The sequence below is a fragment of the Lampetra planeri genome, chromosome 4 (assembly GCF_965212315.1).
Source record: "Lampetra planeri chromosome 4, kcLamPlan1.2.h2, whole genome shotgun sequence".
NCBI lineage: Eukaryota > Metazoa > Chordata > Hyperoartia > Petromyzontiformes > Petromyzontidae > Lampetra > Lampetra planeri.
The window spans coordinates 17,913,956-17,939,898 of record NC_136110.1 but is presented as its reverse complement, the minus strand read 5'-3'; the positions used below and the strand labels follow the sequence as shown (position 1 = coordinate 17,939,898).

General features: G+C 44.5%; 1 protein-coding gene across 2 annotated transcripts in view; it reads left to right on the top strand.

Annotated features, from left to right (window-relative positions):
• LRPAP1 (LDL receptor related protein associated protein 1) overlaps positions 1–25,943 on the top strand; it is a 148,723-nt gene that overhangs the window by 110,250 nt on the left and 12,530 nt on the right. Inside the window, exons 2-8 of one of the 2 annotated variants that reach the window (XM_078593376.1) lie at positions 3,996–4,128; positions 13,134–13,261; positions 13,589–13,703; positions 16,774–16,899; positions 17,960–18,042; positions 18,685–18,924; positions 21,765–22,040. In XM_078593376.1, the coding sequence (XP_078449502.1) occupies positions 3,996–4,128; positions 13,134–13,261; positions 13,589–13,703; positions 16,774–16,899; positions 17,960–18,042; positions 18,685–18,924; positions 21,765–21,836 (897 nt within the window). In that variant the 3' untranslated portion in view covers positions 21,837–22,040. Of the gene's footprint in view, positions 1–3,995; positions 4,129–13,133; positions 13,262–13,588; positions 13,704–16,773; positions 16,900–17,959; positions 18,043–18,684; positions 18,925–21,764; positions 22,041–25,943 lie in introns of those variants that run through there. The other variant, XM_078593375.1, reaches the window with a different exon arrangement.

Genomic DNA, 25,943 nt, shown 5'->3' with positions numbered 1-25,943 from the left:
ATCACTCCTCACTCCCCACCATCACTCCCCACTCCCCACCATCACTCCCCACTCCCCACCTTCACTCCTCACTCCCCACCATCACTCCTCACTGGCCACCATCACTCCCCACTATCACTCCTCACTCCCCACCATCACTCCTCACTCCCCACCATCACTCCTCACCATCACTCCTTACTCCCCACCATCACTCCCCACCATCACTCCCCACTCCCCACCATCACTCCTCACTCCCCACCATTACTCCCCACCATCACTCCTCATTCCCCACCATCACTCCCCACCATCACTCCCCACCATCACTCCCCACCATCACTCCTCATCATCACTCCCCACCATCATGCCTCACTCCCCACCATCACTCCCCACCATCACTCCTCACTCCCCACCATCACTCCCCACCATCACTCCTCACTCCCCACCATCACTCCCCACCATCACTCCCCACCATCACTCCCCACCCATCACTCTTCACGATCACTCCCCACTATCACTCCCCACCATCACTCCCCACCATCACTGCTTACCATCACTCACCACCGACATTTCCTCACTCCCCACCAAACGCTCCCCCATCCTCACTCCTCCCCACCACTCACCCACCCACCATAACGCCTAACCACCATAATTCCTTACTTCTTACTCAACCCCAACTATCACTCCTCACCAACATCACTCCTCACCAACATCACTCCTCACCAACATCATACCCCACAGGGGCAGTAAGCACCATCGACTACTGACCACCATCCCACCTCACGCAGGCACTCGCCTTCATCGGGTAGACCATCATCCAGCAGTGGATTGGCAAAGGGTTGTCTCTACAGTACCAGTGTGGTCAAAATGTCTTGTGACCGCCCAAATAATTGACCCCGAATTGTTTTTTCCTTTGCGTATTAATTCATGTTTTCAAACTCATTGGTATACAACAATACTACGTTTGAACATCGGGGTCACATGACATCTGGATCACCCTGGTGTGCTCTCTTTCTACTCGCTTCGATTAACACTTAATGGGGAAGTCAACAGTGCTTGTCATATGCAGAGAATTGCCCCAGCCATAGGAATGTGGAATGTCCAACACTGGTTTCAGGGCTTTAAACGGGATGTGTACCCTCAGTGTTTATTTGAGCGGGACATCACTAGGGGCATTACTATGACTAAGGATTTGCGGGGTCAAACGTTCCGCTTTGTGTCGCATTAATCAGAGCCCCATCTGGCCTCGCCCTTGTGTCACGGCGCTTCTGATGTCTTTGTATGAGGTCTGAAATAGATTTGTGTTGAACCAGGACCCATGTCGAAGAGAGAACGTCCTTGCCAATAAACATCTGGCAGATCACCAAGCGCGCATGACTGCTGATGAGACACTTGAATGTCGAAACAGGTCCCATGTTTGCCTGTGTTGGTCCGACGCTGCTGAAACTGCACTCTCCGAAGGCCGTATGGCTGATGGCACGTGTAGAAAAGAGTTTAATATTTATTTTCTAACCCCAGGATTTGGGAATGAGGCGAATTTTCTGCTCATTTAAGATGTTGTATTTAGACTGGAGGAATCCGATGAAGTATGAAGCTCTTTTCCAAAGATGTTCAATTCGAGTGACGACTTTTCGCGGAGTGTCCTGGATTGTGATGTTTGGTCAAAACCACTGAGGTTGCATCTGGTTAATTATACAATTAACCCCTTTATTGTGGTTGCAGATTAACTCTGCTTGTAAAAAAGTAACACATCTAACATTCATTCCTATCATTCCCCATTACCACGTGCAATGGTTCACGTATTACCTTATAACTCGTGACCTATGACTACGCTTTAAAACTAACGGAACTTCACCCTCATTCTACATGTTAGTTTTACATACATTGTTATATCCCCACTTCCATATCGGAAATTATAGCCCAACTTACATATGCGAAATGTATTTACGTAATATTGATTTATGTTTGTGTGGTGTATCGACTTTGTTTTTGTTATAGAGTATCTGGGACAACGGCGGTTGTCCTATGGATAGACTCGCCTCCACCATAGGATTGTGGAATTTCCATCACTTGAATGGCTAAGGGATATAATCAGTAGATGAGCAGCGCCTCAATTCTTATTTTAGTAGGACATACCCTCGACGTTTTAAAATGAGGTGGATTGGTGGTGAGGTGGTTCGCGGGTAAATAAATGAGCACTGTATCTTAATTATTAATTATAGTTATATATTAATTACATCAGAACCCTTGAGTGGCAACATTCAACTGGACCAGTGCTGGATACAACTTTTTGTTCTTGCATATGATGACAGCAAAGATGTTCAGGAGCTAGATGCTTCATGAAAGAGCATTTTGTGATTTTGCTATTCACTCTCTATTAACGGAGGAGCTCGGCATTTTCTCCGGGATATGGTCCATAGTTTGAACGGCATTGCCACAGTCGCACCACTGTGGCTTCTCTTTAATGTCTCCCTGTGTCTCTGTATCTCTTTGGATCTAATGGGTGTACTCTGTGGTCCATAAGTTGGGTTGCATGGCGACAATCGCACCACTGTGTCTTGTCTTTAATGTATCTTTGTGTCTCTGGATTTGTTTGAGTCTGTATGTATCTCTGAATCTATATGGGTTTACGGTATGGTCTAAAGGTTGGGTTGCATGGCTTGTTTTATTTTATTAAAAAAATATAATAAATTGGCGCAGCCTCTGGGCCACCTAGAGCTGCATCACACGCACAAAAGGTGGCGCTCGAGACGTAGCTACGTGCACCGCTGCACCCTATTTATTATTTAACCTTTTACCTTTGAAAGCCACTGCTATGTCCGAAGATGCTTTTTTCAGGAGGGTCTTGCATTGGGTTATTTGACCAATACCAATTATATCCTGCACCTCCGATGAGCGCGGTTGGCTGCGTACAGTGCAGAAGAAGTTCAACATACATTCAGTACATCCTATGTTTGTAGCTTTGGGAAGAAACCAGAGAACCCAGCGGAAACCCATGCAGATCATGGGCAGATAATACAGCAAGGTGCCCGAAAAAGTGTTGGCACTGTGCGCGCCACCCTGCACCGTAGCCCAGCCTCTTGCAGTCTTTCCCTCCGTGTTGGTGTTAATAGGTTTTTTTAGGCAAGTACGGTTTCAAAAACACATAGACACGTGATCAAAAAGTACTCCTCAGCCTTGTATGTTATGAAAAAAACCCATCAGCAATTCCTGAAGAACTGAATTGTGGTCCTCTTGTCATATGTAAACATCCATTTGAGCAAATGTGATGGAATACCAGGCAGCATCGAGACAGATAACTGTAGACTGGTTTTATTCTCATTAGGACTCATCAGCACAGTATAGTCACTAATGCTGGCTGCTGTAAAGTTTGCAAGAGATGACCAAAGACAAAAGGACCACAATGCATTTCTTCAATCCATCCAGCACCTGCATATAAACTGACCTCATCACTCCATCTACTCCACTAGAAAACTCTCGGATGCTTTACATTCCTAGGCTGCCACTCGGTTATTATTTGTGATAATCGTTTTTTATTCTGTCTCGCAATTTTTTTTGCTGACATTGTTTGCCCCAGAAAACTAAGCACATGTTTGTGAGTGGAGTGATAGTGTGGTGGTTAGTGTGGTGGCCTTGATAGGTACTCGCTAACAGTACTTACCCCAAAAGTTTATGGAGGCGATACAGGGGATATTTGCCTTTGTTTATTTTTGGAGCAGTAGTGTAGTGGTTAGTGCACTGTGCCATAAACCTGGCAAGACGAATTCAATTCCCGCTCATGGCCAACACCAATGACAATTACCTGAACTGTCTTGGGGCTCCTCTAGGTCGACTCGGCCTCAAATTAGTACCTGGTGAAATGTTTAAGCATCGCTACTGGGGAGACAAAGGCGGTTGGGCGTAGTTCTGGCCACCCACCCCCTCGTGTACCATTGCGGCCTTCATAGGTTCTCACTAACAGCACTTGCCCCAACAGTCTGTTAAGACTATACTGGGGATCTTTGTCTTTGGGGCAACAGATACAGCTATCGGCAGTGCAGCTGTCGGACCTGCACGGAGAGCTGCGCATGCTGGAGCGGCAGGAGCTTTCTGTGAAGCGGGACGGCCACGTGGAGGAGCAGCAGACAGAGCAGCTCAACCGCAACCTTTTGGGTACGAGAGTCACAGAGCCGTAAGGCCACTCGCTCTGCTTGGGCAAGCCTAGAAAGCAATCAGCGCCCAATTGACCAACAAAATCAATACGCAGACAAAACGCCTCCTTCGCATATTTGCATCGGTTCCATTTTCTCCATAGTATGTGATCCATATTTTATCGCAAGTCATCGGCACTGATTGAAAACTTTCTTCTTTAGGCATTAGTTTTTAATTGCTGATGTGAACAATTCGCCTCCTTCACATAGCTGTCTCTCCATATATTCCCTGAGCCACATAGCCTTCTGGGAGGGCATGTTTTTTGTAGCATTGGTGCAATATAAGCAAATTCTGGATCAGCTTTGACATTCATTTATTAATTAGCAGTCAGGCTTGCGTGAACCAATACTGGTGAACTGCCAAATCTTGTAGAAAAAGGCCCTCTTTGAAAGATCGGGTCCTCGTTTGATGCGAAATAATATAATACGTAACACAAATTATAGCGTTGTAGAGAACACGAGTATCAAAATAAATAAGAAGACATTACGCCTCCTTCATATACGTCTCTCCACATAAAATATATATTTGTCTGAACTACATATAAAAAACGTATCTTTTTGGCAGTTCTCTTGTCGATTACAGTTGGCCCTTGATTAGACATGGGTGGATTATCCGGGTTTTTGGATTAACTGGGCTCAAAAATAATAAATATATTTACACAAGTGCACACTGGTTTTGTACGTTGCTCAGTCTTTGAGGTTCAGTCACTGCCCATGGGACATTAAACACATCGGCAAATAAACGGATTACTTTAAGAAGCAATAAAAGTGTAGAGGAGTAGTGTGATGACGTCATGTCATGAGCGCTGTAAGGAGACACCTTCGACAACAGGGGCGGTCCGAGTGAAGGGAAGGAGCTGCCCAAGGGGTACTTAAAGGGGACCCCGTAACAAAGGCGTGGTCGTTGTGGGAGCCCGGAGTGTGGATCAGCTGAAGGAGGTCTCTCCCGCTCGTGACCAGACGGTCTTGGCTGAACCCCCGTCCGGGGTCGACAAGTGGGAGAGCCCAAGGGATAGCCTACGTTTCGACGAGTAGAGCTTGGGGGTCCACGGGAAGGACCAAGTATAGCGAACACCTACCCCTGGTGTGAGCCGAGTGTTTAAACCGTGTTAATAAACGGTGAAAGCCCTTACAAGAAGTTCCGTCTCCGCGTGGTTCTACGACGCAACAAAAGCAGTCATTGCAATCTACATTTTCGCCCCCATTCTACGTTTGGTAATCGATAAATACATTTTATAGCTACTGCAGTTACATTATCTGCATCTTATTTGGGTCATCTTAACTCCCTCTATTGCCACGAAGAAAAATCACTGAGTGTTGCTTGCGGTGTTTTTTGTGATGGCTTTGCTCAACGTTACCTGCGTGATAAGTCGATCTTTGCCGATTGGTCACTGCACTGACCTTTGTTGCTCGCCACTCGGTGATTTCTCCGCTTTTTTTATTCAGTTTGTCCATGTTAACAACTATTTATTTTTCATTATAAAAGGTTTTTGGTTTAGATTGTTTTTACAATAGAAAATAAAAATAAAAAAATCAATAATAGGATAACATATGTTATCAAGGGCTGTTGTATCAACATAGGCTAAACTTATTTGGCATCGATTTCTGCAGACCCTAGAGAGGGCACAGTTTTTACTTGCCATCATTTTGCGACCAATGTAGTAGAACCGATTTAGCACTTTTGGAGTTGATCAGTTTCGTGAAATCACGTTGTGAATAGTTTTACACAGTCACAGCTACAGGGTGTCTAGACTTCCTGCCCTCTCTGGGCCCACGCACCACTCGCTCACTCACTGTCAACCCTCAGCACTTTTGACGCACGTGCATTTGACATTCATCCTCGTCTGTTACCTGTCGGTACTATAATCACCCTATAATATGTTTAATGTTTCTGTAATTTAATTCTGTAATTATACTTTGATGAATTTATAAATGATCTGTCCTAGCCGATTTGTGTTGCAGGGGATTGAATATTTATCTTTCGTTTAACATGTATTTATGGTTGTGCAATATTTTCGATCGCTCTCTTGTGATAGTTATTTTTGTGCTGATTTATATTTCTTCATTGCTGTTATTTACTTTGTTGTTGCTATTCTAATGTTGGTGATCCAGGTCACGCTTGCAAATGAGACTCATCCCGGCCTCTTTAGTTCCACCTGTTCAAACAAAAGAAACTTGAACACGCAGTCACCGCCCGCCACCAAGCACACACCCAACATATTTTTTTCCAAATAAAAAACCCCACCATAAAAACGCTCTGTAACATGAATTAAAATGTCAAGGGAAAAAGATGTCAAGAAAATATTTAACCTCCTTTTTTGTTTATTAATCCAAATCATTACACAATGTGCAGGGAGATCTGTTCTTGGCCCCATTCTCTTGTCAGCGTATGTGTCTCATGCGTCTCCAGTAGCCAGGCTCAAGAGTGTCAGTGTAAACGTACATCAGTACACTGATGATACCCAGCTCCACATCTCCTTTGAAAACTTCTGATACGGACATAATAACATTGCTATCAGAATTTGCATCAGCTCCACAACACTGGCTGATGCTAAACTACCTGCAAATCAACCCCTCAAACTCTGAGGCCATGATCCTTGCACCTCATCATTGTGGTGGGTAGTTGCATAACACCACAGCAATCTCAAGTTGCTGGGTATTACACTCAACAAAGATCTCACCTTTGAATCAGATATCAGTGATTCATCTTCTTGGTTCTTTCGGTAAAGTCACGTAGAAGGGAAGTAATAAAATAATAAAAATAAAACATAATAAAACAATTCTCACGACGTTTCGGCCACAACGCAAGCAGCCGTCCTCAGGCGAAGAATGAGAACATTATCAAGCTAGGAGCTTATATAGGTGTTGCGAGGAGGAGCGCCTTAACAAAAGAATGTGCATATGAAGAGGAATTTAGCATACCAATGGACAATGCGTAGGAGGTGGGCGGAGGGGTTTCAAAGTCCCATTATGCCCATGCATTATGCAGGATCAACAGCACCACGGGGGGGCGCAAGGAACAGCGTTAATAAAGGAAAGGAATGTTAGTGATATGTAGCTGCATTTACCAAACAACCACGTAGAAAACCAAAGTAAAAACTACATAAAAAACTAAAATATAAACTGAAACTTACTATACTCTACAATAAGCTGAGTTACTAACAACAAATAATAAATTACAATTCTACGTCGTAAGAAGTATATAATATACTTCCATCTAAACTTTATTCTCTTAGCATATACAGTACTATATACTGCCATAGATAAACCCAACATTAAATTATATACTGTATTGCTGTAAACCACCCTATACTTTATACATTTTAATATAACACTATGTATTATTCAACTCACCCTAATGTGTATCGAAATGGTTTATTACGTCCTTCCAATGATTGCTAAGCCTGAATCCATCTTCTCGGTTAAAATTGTCTCTGTGTTTGTATATGTGAATCGCCTCATGAACGAATCTCTCATGATAGCCAGATGGCTTGCAGAGAACCTCCGTCTTGGAGAAGTCAATGTCATGTGAGCCCACTGAGTTGTAACAGTGGTCTGCCACGGCTGAGGTGTTTGTCCTACCGTGTTTTAGATCAGCTTTATGTTCACGAATGCGGTCTGAGACGTGTCGTTTGGTTTCCCCAATGTAACTGCTACCACAGAGGCAACTTAGTTTGTAGACGCCAGGGTACTGTATGTCTGGAATCACATCTTTTACAGATGGTACCAGATCACGGATTTTATGTACTGTGTTGAATCGGACCTGGATCTTGTGTTTAATCAGGATTTTGGAGATCTTTTTTGTGACCCCAGCAATGTAGGGTAAGGTGATGGTCTTGAAAGGCTCCTCAACAGGATCTTTCTTGATGGTTGGAGTGATGGCTTTGCGGATTGTGTAGTCGGAGTAACCATTAGCCTTAAGAGCTTGGCATACGTGTTTGAGTTCCCTGGAAATGTGTTCATGGTCGGAGATGCATTGGGCTCTATGATATAGAGTCTTGATGAGGGAATTCTTCTGGGATGGATGGTGGTGGGAATCCGGTTTTAGATAAGCATCCGTGTGGGTGGCTTTCCTGTAGACAGAGTGGCTCATTGAACCATCAGGTCTCCTTTTGATTAGGACATCCAAAAAGGGTAGCTTGCCATCATTTTCGACTTCCATGGTGAATCTGATGGCTGGGTGTATGGAATTGATGTGGTCGAGAAATTGGTCTAGAGCAGGCCGGCCATGTGGCCAGATGACAAAAGTGTCGTCTACGTACCTCTTCCATAAGGTCGGGCGTAGAGTGGCAGTCTGGATGGCGTCCGTCTCAAATTTCTCCATGAAGATGTTGGCTACAACCGGAGATAGGGGGGAGCCCATTGGGGTGCCCTCAATTTGCTTGTAGAAGGTTCCATTCCAGGTGAAGTATGTATTGGTTAAGCAGTGTCTCACCAGGGGGGGTACCCCAGCATTTAGTCCTTGATGAACCAAGTCTTCAATGATTGCGATGGTGTCAGGCACAGGCACCTTTGTGAACAAGGAAACCACATCAAAACTGACAAGCAGGTCGTCTGGGGACAGGGCAATCCCCTTGATTGTCGATACCAGGTCAGTAGAGTTTAGTACTGCAGAGGTGGTTTTTCCAGTGAAAGGCCGTAGGATTTCGGACAAAAAACGAGCCAGTTTGTAAGTGGGGGAGTTGATAGTAGAGACAATGGGACGAAGAGGTGTATCTTCTTTATGTGTCTTTGGCAAGCCGTACAATCTTGGTGGCCTGGCTGCAGAAGTTTTCAACGAGAACTGTTTGGTCTGATCAATTAATGCGGTTGAAGCAGAAATGATGTTGTTGGTTTTGGAGACGAGGCTGTTGGTGGGGTCTCTTTTTATTTTTGTATAGCTGCCATCGTTGAGTAGTTCTTGAATTTTGTTGTTGTATTCTATTTTGTCCATGATGACAGTGGCATTGCCTTTGTCGGCTGAGAGGATGACAATGTCATCCCTCTTTTTTAATTGAGCTAATTCAAAACGCTCATCTTTGCTGATGTTGCTAGCTGGCATCTTAGCGTTTTTGAGGGTTACAGAGATGCCAGCTAGCAACATCAGCAAAGATGAGCGTTTTGAATTAGCTCAATTAAAAAAGAGGGATGACATTGTCATCCTCTCAGCCGACAAAGGCAATGCCACTGTCATCATGGACAAAATAGAATACAACAACAAAATTCAAGAACTACTCAACGATGGCAGCTATACAAAAATAAAAAGAGACCCCACCAACAGCCTCGTCTCCAAAACCAACAACATCATTTCTGCTTCAACCGCATTAATTGATCAGACCAAACAGTTCTCGTTGAAAACTTCTGCAGCCAGGCCACCAAGATTGTACGGCTTGCCAAAGATACATAAAGAAGATACACCTCTTCGTCCCATTGTCTCTACTATCAACTCCCCCACTTACAAACTGGCTCGTTTTTTGTCCGAAATCCTACGGCCTTTCACTGGAAAAACCACCTGCAGTACTAAACTCTACTGACCTGGTATCGACAATCAAGGGGATTGCCCTGTCCCCAGACGACCTGCTTGTCAGTTTTGATGTGGTTTCCTTGTTCACAAAGGTGCCTGTGCCTGACACCATCGCAATCATTGAAGACTTGGTTCATCAAGGACTAAATGCTGGGGTACCCCCCCTGGTGAGACACTGCTTAACCAATACATACTTCACCTGGAATGGAACCTTCTACAAGCAAATTGAGGGCACCCCAATGGGCTCCCCCCTATCTCCGGTTGTAGCCAACATCTTCATGGAGAAATTTGAGACGGACGCCATCCAGACTGCCACTCTACGCCCGACCTTATGGAAGAGGTACGTAGACGACACTTTTGTCATCTGGCCACATGGCCGGCCTGCTCTAGACCAATTTCTCGACCACATCAATTCCATACACCCAGCCATCAGATTCACCATGGAAGTCGAAAATGATGGCAAGCTACCCTTTTTGGATGTCCTAATCAAAAGGAGACCTGATGGTTCAATGAGCCACTCTGTCTACAGGAAAGCCACCCACACGGATGCTTATCTAAAACCGGATTCCCACCACCATCCATCCCAGAAGAATTCCCTCATCAAGACTCTATATCATAGAGCCCAATGCATCTCCGACCATGAACACATTTCCAGGGAACTCAAACACGTACGCCAAGCTCTTAAGGCTAATGGTTACTCCGACTACACAATCCGCAAAGCCATCACTCCAACCATCAAGAAAGATCCTGTTGAGGAGCCTTTCAAGACCATCACCTTACCCTACATTGCTGGGGTCACAAAAAAGATCTCCAAAATCCTGATTAAACACAAGATCCAGGTCCGATTCAACACAGTACATAAAATCCGTGATCTGGTACCATCTGTAAAAGATGTGATTCCAGACATACAGTACCCTGGCGTCTACAAACTAAGTTGCCTCTGTGGTAGCAGTTACATTGGGGAAACCAAACGACACGTCTCAGACCGCATTCGTGAACATAAAGCTGATCTAAAACACGGTAGGACAAACACCTCAGCCGTGGCAGACCACTGTTACAACTCAGTGGGCTCACATGACATTGACTTCTCCAAGACGGAGGTTCTCTGCAAGCCATCTGGCTATCATGAGAGATTCGTTCATGAGGCGATTCACATATACAAACACAGAGACAATTTTAACCGAGAAGATGGATTCAGGCTTAGCAATCATTGGAAGGACGTAATAAACCATTTCGATACACATTAGGGTGAGTTGAATAATACATAGTGTTATATTAAAATGTATAAAGTATAGGGTGGTTTACAGCAATACAGTATATAATTTAATGTTGGGTTTATCTATGGCAGTATATAGTACTGTATATGCTAAGAGAATAAAGTTTAGATGGAAGTATATTATATACTTCTTACGACGTAGAATTGTAATTTATTATTTGTTGTTAGTAACTCAGCTTATTGTAGAGTATAGTAAGTTTCAGTTTATATTTTAGTTTTTTATGTAGTTTTTACTTTGGTTTTCTACGTGGTTGTTTGGTAAATGCAGCTACATATCACTAACATTCCTTTCCTTTATTAACGCTGTTCCTTGCGCCCCCCCGTGGTGCTGTTGATCCTGCATAATGCATGGGCATAATGGGACTTTGAAACCCCTCCGCCCACCTCCTACGCATTGTCCATTGGTATGCTAAATTCCTCTTCATATGCACATTCTTTTGTTAAGGCGCTCCTCCTCGCAACACCTATATAAGCTCCTAGCTTGATAATGTTCTCATTCTTCGCCTGAGGACGGCTGCTTGCGTTGTGGCCGAAACGTCGTGAGAATTGTTTTATTATGTTTTATTTTTATTATTTTATTACTTCCCTTCTACGTGACTTTACCGAAAGAACCAAGAAGATGAATCCCTGCAGTCACGAAAGCTTTAAATCGAAAGATATCAGTGAGTTAATCCGGATTTGCACTTAACACACCCAACCTCGACGTCACATCAGAAATTGCAAAGATAAGGGTGTCACAAATACTTTCGTGTATCGTCTTGGTGCCACATGCCTTTTACTTTTGTAACTCGCCTCAGCAAACGTCTCCAGTGTCTCCAAAACACCCTCCTCGCCAGAGTCCTTTGCCCGGCCCCATCTCTTTTGAGCTCCTCAAACCTTTTGAAGGAGCTCCACTGGTCACCAGTGCATAAGAGAGTTGAGTTTAAGGTCGCAGCAAAGACAGCCGGTCAACCAACCTACCTAAGTGATACCAATCGCCCATATGCACCTTTACGACACCTACGCTCATCTGATATGGACCTGCTGTGTACAAAATGTACTTACTTATGACAATGGAAATGGAGGTTTCCATCGGGAACAGTCTGCCCACTGAAGTCCACTCAGCTGTGACAATCGGTTCTTTTAAGACCGGAATGAATACATTCATTTTCTTTTTTGTTTGGTTTAACTTAATTAAATATTTCTCAAATTCTTGCTGAATATGGCGTGTTACCAATCTTGGACTGATTGATCGACAGCAAAACCTGTGGTGTTTTAGGAATTAAATGGTAGTTCTGCAGAGCACAGGGAGAAAACTACTAGGATAGACGATCGGCTTCAACATCCAGAGTCTGTCATGCACTGTGGGTACAACTACCTGTGGGGAGTGGTAGTGTCGTGGTTAGCGCGCTGCGCTATGAACCCAGTGACCCAAGTTTGATTCCCACTCACGGCCAACAACAGTAAAGGTTATTTGAATTGCTTTTGGGCCTCCCCGAGGTCGACTTAACCGGGTGTGGTGAGTAAACATCGCCACTGTGGAGACAAAGGCAGCCAGGGCGTGGTCCTGGCCACCCACCCGCTCATGTGCTGTTGTACCGGCCTTCATAGGTGCTCGCTAACAGCACCTGCCCCAACAGCCTGTTAAGGCTATATGGGGGATTTTTGTCTTTGGTAAGCAACCACTGCCTTCTGATTAAGTGGAATATTTTTTTAAACAGCTGCGGTTGTTTATGCAGAATGTCAATATTTATATATTGTTTACAGGTGACTAAAAACAGCTAATTTTTTTGCTTTGATTTCATTTTGGTGCCACTTGCTGATGATCTGGTTTTTATTCTTTGCCATTTGTTGCCTTTTAGCAATATCTTACTTTTTTACATTATGGTAAATATTGTGAAAGCTTATCTTTCTTATTCTTGGTTCTTTTCTACGTGACTTTACTGAAAGAACCAAGAATATTAATTCCTGCAGTCACGAAAGCTTTCAATCAAAACTTATCTTTCTTGATTAATAATTTCATACTTTTGGGTTAGATTGTGTGCATATAATGCCAACTTTCAGCTTTACCCCCTGCCACCTGACAAAGCCAATCAAAAATCAAGTTGCCACGTGGGCATATGTATTTTTTCTTGTGGTGTTAATGAATTGACTGGCTTTTAATCAATTAAAATGGGTGGCATGTCTACACTCATGCTGTGTAACGTAGCTGTGTTGGCACGCTACGGCCTGGATGGAGGAAAGAAGGAGAACTTCGGGCTTAATTCCAACCGGCTGATGGAGTTTGGAGACAGCAAGCCGTTCAGAGACCCAAAACTCAACAAGATGTGGGAGAAGGTGAGTGCATTGGTGGACAGCGAGTGAGATTGGTTTTGCCCTCGGAATGTGGAGTTTTCCACCATTAGTTCAATCCATTCACCACAAACTGACTTCGTTGCTGCATCTCCTCAATGGATGTCCTCGTCCGTTTTGGGCATGTTAATCACATCACGCCACCTATTTGGTTTGCGAAAGCCAACGTGTTAAATTATTTAATTCTGTCGATAAATGCTAACTGTGAGTGAACTCTTGAATGGGATAAAAAAAAATTGGTGAAAATTCCTCCGCGTAATCCTACACACCTGTTACATTTAGGGCATTACGTTTGTATGTGGCACCCACTAGGCGCGTGCCTCTGGGAGGTTTGAAAATGCCGGCGACTTGCAGCGCTTAGAGCGAGATTTCCATCTCCATGATGAGCGAATACAAGAGTACGAGGCGATGGTCATCCAATCGACAGGTACGTACACACCCATGTACAGAGCATGACAATTACATACTCGACATATTGTCGCCATGGTCAATCCACTGCTGGATGAAGGCCTCCAAAAATCGCCACCTCTCGCGATCCTGCGATGTAATAATCCATCCAGCACCTGCACACGAGCTGATTCCATCGCTCCATCTCCTCAGTAGATGGCCCATTCGATGTCTCAATTCCTTGGTTGCGTTATTATTTTTGATAGGCGTCCATTGTCTCTTGTTAGCATGTCCTGCGGAGGCCCACTCGCCTCTATTAATAATGTATTTGTTGACCTGCAATAGCCTGTCTTCTCCATGTGAACGCAAGATGAAAAGTTTGTGCAGTATTTTTAAGGAGGTTATTTATGTGTTGCTGTGCGAGGCAGGACTGCTAAATCTGGCAAATCGTCTGTAGCTGTGCCTGTTTGAGATGCATCTGTTACAGGCTGGATCTACTGCACACAGGGTGATGTGGTAATGCCTGTAAATTATCGATATTTAATAAATAACCTAATATCTGTTCCTCCACAGCATGGTCTGTACACGGCCTTCTGGGAGTGAATATCTTTACCGGGATTGGTGCAATACAATCTCTTGACTGGTTTTGACTTTCAGTGTTTCATGAATAGTCAGGCTAAACCAATAATAGTTGTAACTGTCAGAGAGAGATATATATATCCTGTGTAGGCAAGGACCCTTTCCCAACGTATTCCAATACATCAGCATTGGTTTACTCCGAGAAGGTCATGTGGCTGATAGGATGTGTAAAAATATTTATATTTTTGTGTGGAGGATGAGATATGGGAAGGATACGTATTGCCTGCTGATTCATGGTTTAATTCAAGTGATAATTTACAGGCACCATCACCACATCAAACGGTGTTAAGGTTTCCGCCACACCCCATGTTCAGTACATCCACCCGAAACTAAACTATTTTTTATTCTACCAGGTAAGGCCCACTGAGCTAGATTGAAAACTAATTTCTTTACAAATGCTTTTTGTGTTTAGTTGTTCTTCCTCTACACCTCCAATTAGCCCGGTTGGCTACGTTCGTTCCAAAAGAAGTTCGGCATACGTAGTTCTTTTTCAGAAGTGACCTGGCCACAAATGATAGCTCAACGAAGTGGCTTATCCCGTGGAAATTTTTAGCAGTAGCCAAATACTCTAAACGCATGATTCTAAATGTGGAGGGAAAATCCAGAGGACCCGGAGAAAAATCCACGTGACTATGGGGAGAACACGCAAACTCCAAATGTAAAAACATTAGGGTCGGGATCGAACCCATGATCTCCTGCATACCAGGCGAGGTAGTTAACATCTCGCCACTGCGGCACCCTGTAGCGAATGCTTCTCAAAATAGACGCAGCTACAAACAACTCTCCAAATATATAAAGACTGTTTTAGGAGTGTCCTAAAAACCTTTCCTAGTCCGGCAATGTTGCTACGTGTAATCCCAGTTGAGTATGTTCAGGTAATTATTGAGCATTGGGATGTTTGGCCAATACCCGTTGCATGGTTTATTTTAGCTGTATGAAAAAAATGCAGAATGTGGAGGAAACTGACGCAGAACAGGGGGAGAAAATAGAAACTCCACTCACTCACTCTCCCACTTTGTAGAATGTATGTATGTTGAACTTCTTTTGCACCGCGTATGTAGCCTTCAGTGCTAATTGGGGGTGTGGGGGGAGGACAATAAACTAAACACAAAAAGGAGTTATAAAAAAATACCTTTGAATCTAGATTTAAAATTACAAAGCTCAATTGGCTTCCTAATATTGGAAGGAAGAGCGTTCCAGACGGCCGCAGAAGCACATATGAAAGCGCGTTATGCAGTGACTGTCTTTGTTCGATGGTTAGCCAAAAGCCACTGTGAGGGTGACCAGAGTTTGCGTGATGGTTCGTGCTCCTGACAAGATCATCAAGGTATTGTCGTTTATTTGTGGCAAGCACTTTGTGTGTAATGAGTGCTACTTTATAATGTTTCGTTTGGAAACTGGAAGCCAATGCAGCTCGGCGAGCACTGGACGGACAAATGGGGAGAACATACAAACTTCACTCACACTCACTCATGCACCCTCCTTCCACTCTCTGTAGAATGGCATGCACTTTCACTCTGTTAATGGAGAGAACAAACTCCACTCACATTCACTCTCGCTTTGTAGAATGGGGAGAATAATTCAACTCCACTCGCACTCACTCGGTTATGCACACTCACTTTCACTCACTCTCTAAAATTGGGAAAACAAACTGCACAGTCACTCACTCATGCACACTCTCTCTTTCTCACTTGATAAATGAGGAGACCAAACAAACTACACTCACACTAATGCACACTCACTCTCACTAACTATCTCAATATTTCGAGTGGAGAGAACAAACAAGCTCCACTCTCACTCATGCATACTAACTATCTTTTGCTTTGTAGAATGGGGAAAACATACAAACTCCATGCAGAAATGTGCCCAAGTCAAGAACCGAACCCAGGCCCTTCTTGCTGTAAGGCACTGGGTGTTATGAATGAACCACCCTGTCACCCTAATGAGGCTCCTATCCTGGTCTATTGAGTTATTACGTGGTTAAAAAAAATAAACTTGAAACTTGAAAATGTTCTGAGTTGACACAGGAAAGTAATTCATGAACTCCAAGTAAACACATTCCTGAGGCTGTTCTCGGTCAACACAAATTGCCATGTTGTTGCCTCAGGGTATATATAAACAAAAAAACGAATGTACATCAATGGCCATGTGCATGATTATCATAACATAAATAAAGTTTTTTCCTACACAAATGAGCATTGATACAGTGCTCATTCCTGTTTACAGCCCTGAGCCAGTGGTGAAAATTCCACATTCCTTTGACAGTGGCAAGTGTATCAGGAGGATAACCACTGTTGACTTTCTGCACAACGTGGTACTCACTTTATTGATCCTGCAGAGATGTTTGGCCGAGTCGACCGTCAACCGGGATGTGACCTGGCAACCTTCTGATTGGGAGCTGCTTGCTATATCGCTGAGCCAGCTCGTCTGGTCGTCATAATAAAAGGCACCCATTCTTGTCATTCTTTCAGGACACAACATGAACACAGTTGATGGAGCTGGAATCCCAGATAAGCAGCTGAAGGAAGAGAGAAGTAAACTGCATAACTCCTTGCAGCGCCTGCGAGAGTTGATGAGCATGGGATACGTGAACAGCGGTAATGCACAGTGCTGGATAGAGGCGCACATTAGGCGAGGCTGTCTCATGAGTTACAAGATAACTAAGCCGACAAATCTCTTCCATATCTGTCCTTCTACATGAAACATACAAAGTATGTTTTACACACCCTGCCAGCCACACTGCCTTTTGGAAGTACATAATTTCAGTAGCATTGGTTCAACGCAAATTCTGGACTGGTTTAGACATTTAATGTCTCATCAGCAGAATCAGGCTTCCTTGAACCAATGCTGGTAAACTGCTGGATGTGATAGGCAAGGACCCTCTCAAATATGGGTTCTAGGTCGACTCAACTAATTATCACGCAACACAATATAATCACGAGCATCATGGAGCGTCGAAGATTGTGCCTCATTAATGCCTTCATTAAACATAATTTTCAGGTTTGTTAACAGTAGAGGTCATCTAAAGCTGTAATGTATAGGGATACAATCCAATTGTAGGTAAGAGATTTGCAGTAAAAGTGCCATGTGCTTGTCTTGCTCTAGTTTTGTTTGGCCGGGTGGCTTAGTGGTAGAGTGAGGGGCTCACAATCGGGAAGGTCGCGAGTTCACATTCTGGTTGAGGGTTGACTCAACCCATCATCCTTTTGGGGTCAATGGAACAAGTTCCACTTTGTTGGGAAGTCAAAAATGATTGATCCATAGGTAGTCTCTCCCCCGTCATAGGAATATGGAATTTCCCCCACTGCCTCAAGGCTGTGAACAGGAGAAGAGCACCACCTCAATGCTCATTTGAGCTGGAAATCACTTAGACTTTTTTTATATCAGTCTTAAACATCTGGTGATAGGTCGTGTTATAATTTGTCTCGTTTAAAACTATATCTGAAAGGTAACTTCCCCTTTCAGCACTGCATAGCTATGAAGTATAAAGTGCTGGATAACTCAAAATACATTAAATATTGACAGGGGACACTAATGATCTTTCCTGAGTGTTGATGCTGCAAATTGCACTTTGCAAATCAGGAACAGCTGGCGTAGAACTGGATTATGTTGCTCTAACAATATTTCCACATTGTTCTATATCTCGTATTTGCACAGAGTTCACCGAGCCTGTTGCAATGGAACTGTGGGAAATGGCCCAACAAGCAAACCTCTCTGAGAAAGAGCTGCACGATGTAAAGGTACGTGACTCAAGTTCATTTTGTTTAACGAGGACATAACTCGAGAGACTAGGTCAGCCTCATTTGCAAGGACATGTTTTTGTGTTTAGTTTGTTGTCCTTTCCCCGCACCTCCAATTAGAACGGTTGGCTATGTATGGTGCAAAGGAAGTTCAACATACATGCTGACCTGGGTCACCACAATGACAAAAGCAGTCGCACAAAAACAAGTACAATTAAGCAAATAAAAATTGGAGCTAAAACATCCACGTGACAGAAGAACTTGCACGCGTCTCTATACATCTTTGCGCTTTCTTCCATTGTCTTCTCTTGTGTTTTTCATAAATGACCATGTTTCTGAACCGTATGTTGTAGCAGGTGTTATGTGCCGATTAATAACTTATTTATCTTGGTGTATGGAGTCAAGGTATGGAGGTGGTCATGAAGGTTTGTTACAGTTTTTAAGGGAGTGTCCTCAATGTTTTTTCGTGGCCCAAAGTAGGCTTTGTTCACATAATTAAGTCAGCAAGCTACAATTAAATTTGTGTTTGAATGTTTACGAATAGTTTAGAATGTTGGCTTGTGTTAAAAGACACCGTGTCTGACATGTTTGCGTACGATCTCGTTTTTGTCCAAGTGTAAGCATTGTCTTTTGAATCCCCAGGAGGAACTCTTGACGTTGGAGCGAATCTCAGAAAAACACAGCCATTTCCGCGAACAGCTGCAGGTGTCCCACGAGAAACTTCAGCACGCCAAGGCAACGTATGACGATGTACCCTTTGACAAGACGGCACAGGACAGTAAACGGGAAAACGTAAAACTATCGCACGATGTGGATCGTCTTGGTGAAATGCAACGCAGGCATAATGAGTTGACGGACAAGACACGCTCGCTAGCGTACAAGGTGAGAATTTGTTTACATAGGTTACAATTATTTCCACTGAATGTGTTGGCTACAGGGTCATGGATAAATATCATTAAAGTCTCCACAACGATGTGACTGCGACGACGATCTGTAACTTGTGTCTTCTTTATTATTTATTCATTCCTTTACAGCTGGACAGCTCCACGCTCTTCACTCTGACACGGCTGCACTCCCATTCCCGCGCGGTTAGATGTTCTCGCTCGCGCCAGCTCGCTCACATCCTCTCCCGCTCCCGCGCGCCGCTGACAGGCGGCTCGCTGGAAGGAAGCCTCCGGCCCGCCACGTGGCCGCTGGCGTCCCGGAGGCGAGCGACGTGGTCCCTCTGCCTGACTCCACACTCTGACCCCCAGCCCCTTCCGGCTTCCCCTTATATCCCCTGACCTACGTCACCAAGCCCCGCCTACAGCCACGCCCCTTCCCGACCCTTCTAGATGGTTACTCCCCAGGGCCTTTGAGCACCGCCCTTGAACTTCGGCTCATCCCTCTGATTGGTTGATGGCCCAGGCGGCGGAGCCTATCCCACCGATCGTTGGTGAACTCTCGTATTACACATGTACACCTGGCCCGTAAGATGAATGGATACTCGGACCGTACTATCCGCCAAGCTGTTTCTCCTACCGTGGAGAAACAACCCCCTGAGAATTCGATCAAAATCATTATGTTGCCAAACATAGCAGGCGTTACCAAAAAGATCTCCAAAATTCTAAACAAACACAAGACCCAGGTCCGATTCAGTACAGTACACAAAATCCGTGATCTGATCCCATCCGTAAACGATGTCATTCCTGACTTACAATACCCTGGTGTCTACAAACTGAGTTGCATCTGTGGTGATTGTTATATCGGGGCAATGAAACGACATTTCTGACCGCATTCTCGAGCACAAGTCAGATTTGAAACACGGTAGGACGCATTCTTCGGCCGTAGCTGACCACTGTTAGCTGAACACAACTAGCTGTCTTGCAGTAAACTGCAAGGCAGCTAGTTCATATTCATATCCATATTCCCAGTCTTTCACTCCCAGCTTTACACACTACCATCACTAAGAAATGTGACTCCAAGCCCTGCTTACTCCCATCACTTGGAAATTTGCCGCGCGTTGTTTTGAGCGTGCAAGCTTAGCTCCCTAGCAACTCTAATTTACTCCCCTGCAGCATAACAAATTATTTCATTAATCGGCTTAATTTAACTTTCTTATCAACCAGTTCAACTTCTGCCCCCTGCATCACATGCGCACCTCTCAGCGCACACCCCGCCCCCACACTCACCCTGGCCCCCCCTCTCCCCGCCGCAGCTGTATAATCCTTCGTCACAGCCATTTATTAGGCACACTTAAGCGGTACTTCACTTCTCTTACACTTACCCTTATCTTAACTATTAATCAGCTAATCCCCCGCCCCCCCCCACTCTTTGGTCCCCCCCCCCTCTTACGCTATATAATCACAGGTCTCTAAACAGCTCTCTTTATTCACTACAGTAATTTTGCTGTGGCGGTTCCACCTGAAGATGGAGGCTTGTGTTGCTTCCGAAACGTCGTGATTTAATTTAGTTGTTTTCATTTTAATTTCTTTTGTTTTTTACCTGGTTTTTACTTTACTGAAAAAACCAAAAAGTATACTCCCAGATAGCCTGTTGGCTGATGGGATGTGTCAAATATATATATTTTTTTACATGGAGGGACAAATATGTGAAGGAGGTGAATTCTGTATTTATTTTGTTATTCACAACGATGCTAATGATTGCCGTTATTTATGGATCGTTTAAAGAGTCTGCAATGTATGTATTGATTATACTTCCCATGGTGACATCTGTGTGCGATCCCATGTTTACAAGGCACGAGTTATTCACCCATGGCCTTGCAGCCATTTTCTCTCCCACGTTACAACTTTATCATTGCCTGCATTGTCTCTCCAGTGGCACTTTGAGGCAAATGAGCTGTAAGGCTTTTGTGTTAGAGAAATATAACCTGCTCAAAGGAATTTTTTAAATAAGCTTTTTAACTACAAATTATTTTACTTGAAGAGGCAGCTTGAGCTTAGTTTTTTATATATTTATTTTCATGTTATTGCTAACGAATATCTTCAATCGAAGATATTTTTTTATCTCTGCAAATTTCAAGTACAGATGAAAACATTAAACTCGTTTAAAGCGTTACATTGTGAAATGCTTTATCCACTCACCCTCTCCCTGCTCTGAAGGGCCAATGACTACGACATTTACCTCGTAGTTTTTGCTGCAATAGTGCAGCATTAACATCACATCAAGTGACCAAGCGGAAGACCAAAGAGCAGACGGTGGGAGACTGGGATGTAACCGTCTTCCTCTTTACAGCAGCTGCGAGATCTAGCGGAGGGGTAGAGAACTTTGGCAGCGGGGTGTGGTGATGGTTGCCTTGAATGGCGTTGGCCACAATGACGTCTTCAACTTGGCCAGCGGTGACGAGATTTTTCAGTCTTGGAAGTGGCTTTAGCAGAGTGGCAGCCTAGGAATGGACCGTGTCCGAGAGGATGTCCGTCGAGTATATGGAGCGATGAGAGCAGCTTGCGTACCGGTCGGTGCTGGGTGGATTGTTGCATCGCAGGATCGTGAGAGGTGGCGGCCATGGCAGCATTAGGAGGCCTTCATCCAGCAGTGGATCGATTGTGGCGGATGATAATTATGTAAGTGCTGAATATGAAAGTTGAATGCTTAATGCATTCAAAATAATGATCATAATGTTCAGGAATGGCCGTAGAGGTTCTGATGAGAACGTACGCAGCACATGCAATGCTGATCGCTGGTGGTCACGGTGCGTGTTCTGTGGCACTGTGTGGTTACAGGTCAAGAAGTTGCACCAGGATCTTTCCACTCGCCTCTCCCGGCCGATTAATCGACAGCACAATGAACTTTGACAAACGCACACATGGTACACATGGGCTTGGTTTAGTCAATGTACGTATGTGATAGTTGTAATAGTGTTGTGATTCAAATTACAGAGCAGTTACTAATGTTTTTTTTATAATTCAAGTTGCTTTTTCCTTAAAATCACATAATTTTTGCACGGTGTCCTCGATGCATAATTTTCTTGATTAAAGTAAACATGTTCACTTTTCAAACACAAAGTTTGGTTGATGTCTTTGTTCAAATCATGACATAAAAAGTACGAGGGTTTTTCAGAGAACATGTTTGCCATCACCTTGACAGACTTTCTCTGCATGGTCACCTCTACTGAACTCTACTTCTTATAACCGCCTACAAACTAATTAACGATAAACTATATATTTTTTATTCTACCAAGTAAGGACCACTGAGCTATATAGCTCTTTTTCAGAAGTGACCTGACCACAAATGATAGCTTAACGAAATGGCGTTTCGTTCTGGGGAATTTATAGCAGCCAAATAGTCTAAAACACGTGTTTCTAAATGTTGAGTTAAAAACCGGAGCTTCTGGAGAAAAATCTAAGCGACCATGGGGAGAACATGCAAACTGCATTTATACAGGCGTCGGATCGGGATTGAACCCACGACCTCCTGTATACCAGATAAGGTAACATCTCGCCACCATGGTGCCCATGACCGTCAAGGTCACCATCGGCACAGACGTCTTATGGTTGGTCCTTGGACCGTAATGGCACCACTCTCTTCACAGCCTCCCATTTGGAGCTTCTATTACATGCCCAGAGAGATGGAAATCTGAAGTGGCTGAGTCTGGGTTCTTCCGAATGTCCCAGATCATTCCAGCCAAGCTTTCTCAATGTTCCCGTACGGTATGTGAGTGTCCATGGGGGGCGGGGGTGCACTTTGGGTGTCTCGCGTTGCCGGCCACACGCTCGGATATCCGCCATTAAAAGGGAAACCGTGTTGCGCGTGAATTTCGCCGTCTAGAAGTGCTCCGCATGCTGCTTGAAAACCAGCTTTACCGGCAGCCACTCAAGCAGCACCTATGCACTAGACTCGGCAATGTACGCATTCAAGGTTCAGCTCCCTAGTCCTGGAACATTGTTATAAGTTATATCAGTCACGACCAGTTATATATTTTCACATGCATTAACATCACGGTTAACCAGCATCGGTTCATGCAAGCCCGAGTGCTGATGAGACATGTCAAAATTGACCCTATTTTGCTTCTGTTGAACCAATGCCGGTGAAATTACGTACTGGTCGATGGGATGTGTAATTTTTTTATGCGGAAGGAACACATATATTGTCTGCGTGTTTATTTTTTGTTACTTCTTTATCCACAATGACAGCAGATGCTTTTACGTTCATTAGCTATAGGACAGACGGAGGGGGTGAGACGTTCAGGCTAGTTGTTCGAGGTCGCTGCGCGTTCACTGTGCTGCTACTGCAGCTGCGGCATCTGGCGGAGAGGAGGACTCGTGGGTAGCGAGGAGGTGTGGTGGCATCATCGGCTTCTGCATTAGGAGTGCGCATGCTCCCTGAACCTGCAGAATTGGGTGTTTGTAAACTGCACCCTCCGATTAGCACGGTCGGTTAAGTACGGCGCGAAAGAGGTTCAGCGTACACACATTGTTTGGTGATGTTGAAGTTGGGGATGCTACTGATGTTGACGAGCATGAAGTTGGTGATGTTGATGATGAAGGTGATAATGCTGACGCTGTTACGTTTAGGTATTGATGTTGGCAAGGGTGATGATGATGAGGCAATGCAGATATTGATGGTGACAATTTTGGAATTGTTAATGATGGGGATGATGTTGATGACAATGTTGATGTAAATGGAATTTGTGATGATGGTCATGACAATGATGGTGATGCTGAGCTGGGTAGATGATGATCGCATTGCCTTTGGCGACGATGCAGTTTAAGTAGGAATGTGTTTTCCTGCCACTTTATAGTGGTGCGTTTAAGTGGCAATGTGGCTGCTATGGCTGTAGCTGTTCATTTTATTGCATTTCAATTCTAGGGAGATTAACTTTTTTGGTGTGGGCTTGGGGTAAATAGACGTCCGGGCCAGTCGTGGGAGCTCCCGCGCAGCGCTGACTTATTTTGCCCACTTGAGATTCGTGCCCGGGTGGAGGGAGGCAGGTGCTCGTGTTCAAGTGCAGGAGGTACCCACAGCTCCCCCTGGGCTGGGATGCCGACGTGGAGTGGATGTAGACAGCCCCAGCAGAGGCTGGGTTGCAGCTCCTACCACCCAGCTGCTTTTGATAGTCAATTATTGGAGAGAGCTGCGATCTCGGTGACCTTTGTAACGGTCGAATCATTTAAATGACAAACGTATAATTGAAACACGTTCATTGCGTCACAGTATACGTTTCAATTACACTTAGCGGAATATATTACATTAATAATGATGTACAACATAAAACGTTCAGTGATTTGCTGCTCAAACGAGCCAATAGTTTGTGCTCATCTGAGATCAGTGGGGGAAATTCCACGTTGCGAGACTCCGTTTATTTCCTCCACAAAGTGGTACCCAATTTAATAACCCTGGAGGCCTGAGCGTTGATGGGCTTCGTCAATCCCAAACCAGAATGTGAGCTCGCACGTCCCGATTAGCCGTTTGCTCCGTGGCTTAGCCACCTGGTCCTTTGGTCAATTCACTACTGGATGAAAGCCTTCCCCAGCGATGACGGTCACGATCATACTTCACCACGCCGCTCAGTGCGGGTGGGTGAAGAGGGATGCCCGGGATCGGTTCGGAGATTTAATACACCACTGATGATGGCCATGGCTGGGGATCGAACTCTGGTTACCTGTTTCATAGTGCAGTGCGCTCACCGCTCTGCCACCACCCCGCTCCTATGATAACACTCACCCTTACGGTTGCGTGAGTTTTTATACAGACATCTGTGTTCATTTATGCGAAAGGCAGCAGCAGGCAGCTGATGCAATCCGAGACGGACGTTGGTGTTTGGCGGAGGCTACGTCACGGAAACACAACAGGATGCAAATTAGCGTCTGGCTCCCAAGATCCAATACATCGATACAGTCGCATTCATTTTGGTTTATTGTGGTTTGCGCAAAAGCAGATGAAGACAAACAATTAAAATAATGCTACGTTACCAGATGTATTAATTAGCTTTAACGTTGCCCTCACATCCATTGTAGTATGCACGTAGATGATATATTTGAGTTATTTCTGTAGGGAGCAACACATCTATTATCAGTTCACAATGACTCGTTTATTATGCGTAGCATGGTGGTCGTGAGATCGTAACCGCAATTCTCACTTGGAAGATTAGATACGGGCGCCGTGTATGCACATGCTCGGGGCACTTGTCTGTAGATATGTCGCTGGCGCATAGGTATGACAGTGGTTTGTAGGTATGGCACTGGGTTGTAGGTATGGCACTGGTCTGTAGGTATGCCAATGTCATGCCTGCGGAAATGCTGAGAGATTCTTGGTTGTTTTGCAAGTAGCTGGAAGGTATCTACCTACTTTTATTTTTAAACCACAGGTTTATGTCAATCCACTGCTGGATGACGGTCTCCCCCACCCTGTGCAAGTCTTGGGGTGTGTTCGACCATACTTCACCACGCTGATCATGGCAGGCAGGTTTAGCCTTGACTCGCACACTGATCGAGTCACCGGGTTCCTAATACAGGGTACCAACCACGGGGTATTTCTGCCATTCGAGGGCAGCAACGGAGTAATATGGTAACTTGTCCCACTCATTGTACCTTAAATGAGTGTGCAGACTTCAGTGATGTCACTGTGCTTTGTAATGAACTATAACGTCGAGGGCCCCCTTTGGCGGTGGTATGTGCACAAGCGCAGTCTTTCAAGTTACAGTAGTTTGTTGACAACTCGAGAGACCAGCAATCTCATTTACGGGAGTGACCTGGAGTAAAATGCCACGTGCCACATTTTGTCCAGAGCGCTGCCGTACGATGGACGACAAATGTATCAGGCTAACGTTTTGGGCAATGGTCCTTTGCCAGAGAGGGAGAGAGCGGAGAGAGATTGACTGAACCTGCGTTGGAGATTGCGCTGCGCATTGTGGGTCCCGGAGCAATTTGGGTCATTGTAGTACAGCGAAAGAGCGCTGAGTT